General features: G+C 45.3%; 1 protein-coding gene across 29 annotated transcripts in view; it reads right to left on the bottom strand.

Moving 5' to 3' along the window:
• Positions 1–1,155: 1,155 nt before the first annotated feature.
• Epb41l3 (erythrocyte membrane protein band 4.1 like 3) overlaps positions 1,156–7,935 on the bottom strand; it is a 222,464-nt gene continuing 215,684 nt past the window's right edge. For 27 of the 29 annotated variants that reach the window (XM_031368660.1, XM_031368657.1, XM_031368683.1 and 24 more), the window contains 6 exons: positions 7,065–7,439; positions 5,145–5,276; positions 4,336–4,434; positions 3,839–3,919; positions 3,447–3,563; positions 1,156–2,281 (listed from right to left, as the gene is read on the bottom strand). In XM_031368660.1, the coding sequence (XP_031224520.1) occupies positions 3,453–3,563; positions 3,839–3,919; positions 4,336–4,434; positions 5,145–5,276; positions 7,065–7,439 (798 nt within the window). In that variant the 3' untranslated portion in view covers positions 1,156–2,281; positions 3,447–3,452. The remainder of the gene's footprint in view (positions 2,282–3,446; positions 3,564–3,838; positions 3,920–4,335; positions 4,435–5,144; positions 5,277–7,064; positions 7,440–7,935) is intronic. The other 2 variants (XM_031368668.1, XM_031368688.1) reach the window with 1 other exon arrangement.

Raw genomic sequence — 7,935 nt, 5'->3', positions numbered from 1 at the left:
GCAGGGTCTCTCACTGGTATGAAGGTCATTAGTTAGGCCAGGCTGGCTGGCCAGTAAACTACAACATTCCTCCTGTGTCTACTTCCAGCACTGGATCTCAAGCACACACGACCACACTGGACTTTAAAGAGGATTTATTTATTTTTATAAGTATCAGTATTTGCTTGCATGTCTGTTTGTACACCATGTGCATTCCTGGTGCCTGCAGAAGTGAGAGAGGGTTTGGGGGGTTCCTGGGACTATAGTGACAGCTGGTTGTAAGCTGCCATATAGGTGCTGGAAACCAAACATGGGTCCTCTGCAAGAGCTGAATAACCATTGAGCCATCTCGCCAGCCCCTAGCTTTTTTTTTCTTTTTAACGTCAGTTCCGGGGCTACAATCCATTTCTCACATTTGTATGACAGCAATTTGCCCACTAAGTTACAAATGCTCTCTCTCTCTCTCCTTTTTTTTTTTTTTTTTTTTTTTTTTTTTTTTTTTTTTTTTTTTTTTTTTTTTTTTTGTTTTTGGTTTTTCGAGACAGGGTCTCTGTGTAGCTCTGGCTGTCCTGGAACTTACTCTGTAGACCAGGCTGGCCTCACACTCAGAAATCTGCCTGCCTCTGCCTCCCAAGTGCTGGGATTAAAGGCGTGTGCCACCACTGCCTGGCAAATGCTCTCATTTTTAACATCAGAACTCATGGCAAATCATGACAGGAAGACATCCAGAAAGGCAGGCATTACTTTGGATCTTGGCTTTCATCACCACCATGTGAGGGATCTGACAGGACGGAGCAGCTGGGTAAGGTCATACAGGCCTTGGCAACACCATCAGATTTCTCCAGCTGTGGAGCCAGTACCTGAAAGAGCAGTGCTTCTTGGCTAGACTAAAAAGGGTTCAGAAACACAAAGTCCCTCTTCTCATAAAACTGAAAATGAGAGGCCAAAATGTCCTTCTGAAGCCACTGTGGGTGACTGAATACTTATATAAATGTATCTTGCTATCATCCCCGACCCATCAAAGGTCTATACACCACAAAGTGAATGTGGGAGTCTCTAACCCTGACTACAGGATCGGTCCATATTTCAGCCAGATGAGGCCTCTGATGGGATGCACACATGAACCCCAAGCGCTAAACCACACAAAAGGGCAATCACTCCACACGGAAGATGAGAGTGTTTCAATGCATTTGCCATTTTTATTTTGCGATGCAGTGACATCATTCACAATGGGGCTGTGATGCAGTTGACAGTGTAGTGGACAATATATCTTTCTGGAGGCTATTTATAACTAAACACTAGATATTTTAATTACAGTGGAAATTCTGTACAATTTAAGGCTTGGCTCTGAACTAGATTGTAAATATGGACCAGATTTGTAAATAAAACACCTTTTTCGTTCAAGTAAAAGAAGAAAAAAAAATCAATGAAAAGAATACAAGGAAAAAGAGCAGAAAGCAAAAGCAGACAGGTATTCCCTGGAGCAAATTTTCATAATATTGTCAACTAACAAAAAAAATACATATTTTCTTCCCAAACAATGATTAATTTACATATTGAGGGTTTGCTTAGGTAATTCCGGGAATCTTTCTGGATTTGAATGGAGACCAGAGCAAGTGAGGAGAAAGAAATTACATCAGTGTGCTAAAACCAATGCTACCTTAGAACAAATAAGACATAAAGCAAGATTGTAAGCATTAAATAATTCTAGAGGGTCAGAGAGTCGTTACTGCTTGTGGGCGAGGATAATAAAACCAGATTAGACAAGGACAAGATTCAAGTTGTTTACTGAATAAGGTTGGTTATTGGCACATCTAACCTGGGGTAAATCTGACACACCGGACCTAGACGGCTGATAGCATTGTAGGGTGATTACCATTTACTGTAAACAAAGAATTTGTCACCTATGAAACTGCAGTTCCGTGGAGACTTTAATAATAAACTATGAAAGGCATGAGTTGTCAATGGGTTACATGAGATCACGGTTTACACTGTTGGTTATGAACGTGCAGGTAGAGTTGAAAACGGAGATATTTTGGTGAAAATTAAAAGTTTTGCTCTTTTTGTGATTTTGCTTCATCGTTGCTTCATGCAGTATCGGTTTAGTGATGCTGATTCGGATTTGCTTTATGACGGGAAGATCTCTCTGCCAGGGTCTTTCACTGAATGTCAAGGTCAGCTCTTCCAGACCGGAATTTTCCACAGACAGATATAAGTCAGTTGGGTTAGAAGAGGGAATTCCACGTAGGCAATGGTTTTCCTAACGGTTTACATGACTGGATTCATGTGCAGGCTGTTACTCCTGTGGGAAGAGAAGAGATTTCGTTACTTTCTCATTTGAAAACATCCGAGTAGTCACAGAAAGAGTACCTTGGAAGCTCAAGAGCTCATTCTGACAAGAAGCTGTTACACTGCAGCCTAAAATTACATCACCCAAGCCTGCTGCGGGGGTAGGGGGAAGCCATCTTTCTCTCATTCCCTTTCGTTTTCAAGAATCATGTTAATTTAAATCTGTGTGGGCTTAGCACTTATTTTCTTAAGGAGGTATTACTCAACCATTTAAATGCTAAACTGGAGAGATGAATCTGGACAAATCCTTTTCAATGTTTACTCTGGAAGTACAGGAGCAAGCTGCTACAATGGCACTCAGCATTCACAGCCCACCCAAGGATGCGTGCGCACGGCCACCTGAGTCCTTGCATGGCAGGCCAGTATACATGACAAGGCTGTGCACACAGAGGGTAGAGTTTGCTCATGATGCCGACCACACAGATGGGCAAGGCATGCACTTTCAGGAAGGAAACTGGACCACGAGTCTGCATTTTTGCCTCCCTCCCCTCAACCCCCAAGACACAATAGTATATGACGTATGATGGAGGAAGTCACTCACGCAATGTAGGAGCTATAAGACATTCAAAAAAGAAAGTTAGCTCTCAGTTCCAAGCCAAGCCAAACCAAACCAAACAGGCTGAGGCATAGACATTTATCTTGGAAGGGTGAGTGCACTTCCAAGGGACGATGCTGTATTATCGAAAGCAAGGGAGGGTGTAAGGCTAAGTCCTCTATGGCTACGAGTTGAAACACGCATTCAGCTCGCTGTTAGAACCGGCTTTGGTTTTTATTAGGCCGCACGATGACGAGTGAAGTCAAATTTGACATTTCAAATTTGGGTAACGAGAAGGCAAAGTCCAGGTGGAGACAGCAGCGGTGAGGCCGTGCAAGCAAGGAGCCTCTTTTCCCTCTTCCTCTCACTGGCGTGGGTGCGAGCACAACCCCAATGATGGAACCTCTGCATTGGAGGTGACCTGGGAGGACCCACAAGATGGTTTTCCATCTTCTTGCTAAGCCAGGTCCCATAGGTGCCAGTGAGGGAAGGAAGGAGAAGGTGGATCAGGCGAAGGACAGGAGGGGCGTGCCTCATGCCACATGCCACTGAGGCGAGCCCAGAGGACCCGTCCACCTCTTACCTGCGGTCAATCCTCTCCGTCCTCTGGTGTGATCTCTGTCTCTTTATGGACTACTACTTTGGTCACTGACATGTCAGGGTGCTGCTCTTTGGCCTCTTTAATTGCCTGAGCCAGCGCCTATCCCCAGGAAATCACAGAAGGGTGAAAACAAAAAGGAGGTGGGACATGCATGAGCAGTAGCAAGATGTAGACTTACGAGCTAAATCTACCCCCACAATTAAAACCGAGGCACGAGGATTACAGGAGGGTTCAAAGGCATATACTGGAAAGTTAACTCAGAAACTTATTGTAGATTACACGCGGGACAGGGAAGACTAGCATTGGGAACCAAAAGGCCAATGTGGTCACGTTTACTCCTCTGACGGAGCGTTTACCACCCTCACACATACTACCTGGTCATGGTCAATGTCAGCATCCCCCGTGATGACTATTCGCTTCTCAATCCTCGTCTCCGAAATGCCTCCTTTCACAGTCTAAAGGAAACAGGAGAGCTCTGGTGAGTTATCAGCCAGGGCGGTGGCAGAAATGGTGGCTGTCTGTCATTCAGTCTTACAGAACTAAAACAGCAGTCTACCTCAGACATTTAACATGTTTACATTCACGAGTGAGGGTAGGGTTGAGTTCTTTGGGCTTGGTAGGCCCAATTTTTATGAGATCCACTCTATGCCCACCATCAATTGAGCATCTAGGGCACCAGAGTGAACCGTGAAACTAGCCTAGGGTGACAGACGCATGGTAAATACACAGGTTTTAAAGCTCACTTTTAATAGAGCTATCTTGGCATGGCAGAGGCAGCTACTGAATTCCTTGTGCAGCCCAGTCCGTCCAGGACTCTGCTGAGTGCCTTTCCCCACTGTCAGGACTTCCTGGGCACTGTGCCCCCACTTACTTTGGTGATGTGCGTGGTGGTGGTAGTGCTAGTGGTTTCCGACGTGATCGTCTGGGCACTCATTAGCACACCTGGCTCCAGATCCGCCCCAGGATCGACCTAAGCAGGGGCAGGAACACACACAGCATGCAGGCCTGGTTACATTTCCTCTCCACAGGACTGGTCCATCCTTTAATGCACTACCGTGAGTGAACACGGCACTCCCATCGAGGACTCCATCAACCACAGATGGGAAATACTCAAAATCCTTTTGCAAGCAGACTGAGCGTGTCCAGATATTTGCCAAATGGTGAAGACTAACAACCACCAGCTTAGCATTTATATTGTGCAAGGTTGTGCAAGCCATCTATGAGATTATCTAAACTGTGTCGAGGATATTCACAGGCTATAAGGAAATGCTATATTATTCTAGGCAAGGGATTATTATAGCACCTACAGGTGGAACCCACTTGTTTGGAAGGAAGAATCGTTTCCCACAATCTTTGCACAGTTCAGATAAAGGTGAGAGCTTCAAGGAGCAAACTCGAGGCAAAGCTCCAGGCAATGAGGCTGGACTGAGACTTAATAAATGTGAGCCATGTGTGGCTGAGCGAGCCCTCTTTCTCATCCATAGCTGTACACCCAGGCTATCTGAAGCCTTGGTTAAGCACGAGCACCTCCGTAATCAATGATAAAACTAACAATCGTATTATACTGCTCTTTAGATGTCGTGTGGATGCAGGACCCTCCGACCTCCCGCACAGATACTGTGTGGTTAGGTTTGAATGCACGAAGCTATGAAGTCGCCAGGTTTTCATGGACGGTCTTACCTGAGATGACTCGTATGTGATGGTTTTCGTTTCTGTGTGGACGACTGGTACCTCCTTGGTAGAGATCTCTAGCTTTGCTCCTCCTGGAGAAACACTGCCCGCACTCACGCTTTCCACCTTCACAGTGGATGACTGCATCAGTGGAAAGCAAGGGGAGGAGAGGTTATGGAGGTGTGCACACAATCTGAGCTTCTTGCTTTTCTTGATCCTTTTGTTCTTGACAAAGGTGTCCGTACTGAATGAGGGGGTGAGATGGGGGATCGTGGCATGCCAGAGAGGCCTCTTCAAATTACAGTGTTGTTAATGTAGATTGCTCAAGGCAATGGGAATGTGAGGGTAACTAAGGAATAATCTCTTCTTCCTGCTCAATCTCATACGCAAACGCTGATGACACCCACCGATTACCCCCTTAGATGACGCCCACAGATTACCCCCTTAGATGACGCCCACAGATTACCCCCTTAGATGATGCCCTTAGATGAGCTCTTAAAGTAGCAGCCAAGGATGACAAGGCAAGTATTACATCATCAGTTGCCACCCACCAATGTTTGGAGAATCTCAGTAAAAGGAGAAAGAATAAAGTTCTGTATGTTGGAGAGCTTTCTGGTCCTCCTGGAAAAGTCAATAATTGATCAAAAATATATGTCAAGTTTTCTTTTTAAAACCTATTAATATTAGTGTGTGTATGTGTATATATATGTATGTGTGTATGTGTATATATATGTATGTGTGTATGTGTATATATATGTATGTGTGTATGTGTATATATATGTATGTGTGTATGTGTATATATATGTATGTGTGTATGTGTATATATATGTATGTGTGTATGTGTATATATGTGTATGTGTGTATGTGTATGTGTGCTGTGGAGAGCTTTTGGGGCCGCTTGACATTGGCCAACGACAAGGAAATGGGTTCAGGCAGGAATCTGACATTGGGCCACAACAAGGAAGTAAGCGCAGGCAGGAATCTAGCTTTAGTCCATAATAGGGAAGCAGGAATCTTAATTTTAGGGTGGAACAAAAGAAGTAGGCCTCAGGCAAGAATCTGATTTTGGGCTTGGACAAGGAAGTAGGCTCAGATATCTTGGTCATCCTGACAAGCCCTCAGACACAGCGGTCACAGGAGTGACCACGGGGGTTTGCTTATTGCCTTGCTTGTCCCTTGACTATCTGTGTTTATTGTACTCTTCGCCCTTATTGCTTGCATGTAATTAAAATGGTATAAAAACAGATTGGGAAAAAATAAACTCGCCTCAGCCTCAGAACTGGCTGGGGTCATGCTGCAGTTTAGTCTAATTGTCTTTTTTCTTTTTAATCCTTACTCCTGCACTGGAGAACCTGTTGACTGATGGAGCTGGCTTGGTCAGTGTGTGTATGTGTGCATGTGTTATGTGTATGTATATGTATGCACGTACGTGTATTTGTGTGCGCGAGCGTGTGTGTGCGCGCATGTGCGCATGTGTGCGTGTGTGTGTGTGTGTGTGTGTGTGTGCGCGCGTGTGTAGGTCAGAAGACAACTCTCAGAATGCAGCTCTTCCCTTCCTCTGTGAGTCCAGGGGACCAGGGATTGAACTGAGGTCATCAGGATTGTGTGGTAAGAGCACTATTAGCCACTGAGACATCTTTGTGACCCTCAAAATTTTCATGGTGTAATCACTGGTCTCCCATGTTTTACCTTCAGTTATAATTTCAATAACAGAAGCCACATCTTGGGATTACACATCAGCACTTACTAGCTTCTATGTGACTCAAAATCTGGAAACAAGCATGGAGGTCCTAAACTGCCATGCAATGGGAAAGGACAGAGAGGAAAACCAAAGGCCCATGCTTGATGAGGCAGAAAATTAAACTGAGCTCCATTTTAACTCCGACCTGAATCTCAGGGCATCACAGGAGGGCAGTGACTACCACTTACCTCAAAATGAGACTTTTGTTCCAAACCCTGAGAAGAGTGGATGGCTGACACCTGATCCTCCTCATGGGAACCAGTGGCTGCCTGTTCCTGCTCAGGGGCAGACTTGTCAACTTCCTCTACTCTCTGTTCCTTTGTTGCTTCTGTCACAGAAGAGCCCTCCTTCCCATTCCCAGTGTGTCGATCTGCAGGTATGGATTCTGTGGCATCAACTTCATCCCTGGCTGTGTGAGAAGCATCCCCGCTGGCGTGCACATTCATCACGTGCCTCTCCTCTACCAGCACCGTTTCCTGTAACACCTTCTCCGTGCCAAGGGGCTGAGAGTGTGGGGTGGATTCCACCTCTGTTTCAACAGTCTCAGTCTTCGTTTCCAGTTTCTGTATGGGAAGAGTACAGGGTCTGAGTGACCTTTCATAAAACAAAATAAACAAAACCCCCAAAGCTGCCCCACTAGGATGTCCACAGCCAGCATCAAGAGCTCATACCACAAACACTGATGGAAATAAACATTAGCTCTCCTCCCTCCCACAGCTTTGAGATGTGCCTGTTGGCACACACACTCGGTCCTGCATAGCTTCCTTTGGACAAATCCTAATAAAATACACATGTAGAAAAAGAACGGAAGCTTTGCAGGGTACTCTTAGACCCAACAGATGAGACAAAATGTTTCTAAAAGTTAAATGCTCTTAAAGTCTCCTAACACAGTTGCTTTTGAGTACAGGGAGCACGTTCTTGAAGTGGTGTGGAAGGCACATGATCGATATGTGGAGCAGCCAAAGGACAACCACTGAGGACACTTTTGAGATGAAGGGAGGTAAGGCCACTTGCATGCAAAACACCACACACACACACACACACACACACACACACACA

Source organism: Mastomys coucha, unplaced genomic scaffold, assembly GCF_008632895.1.
Source record: "Mastomys coucha isolate ucsf_1 unplaced genomic scaffold, UCSF_Mcou_1 pScaffold14, whole genome shotgun sequence".
Lineage (NCBI taxonomy): Eukaryota > Metazoa > Chordata > Mammalia > Rodentia > Muridae > Mastomys > Mastomys coucha.
This window is presented reverse-complemented; position numbering and strand designations above follow the sequence as displayed.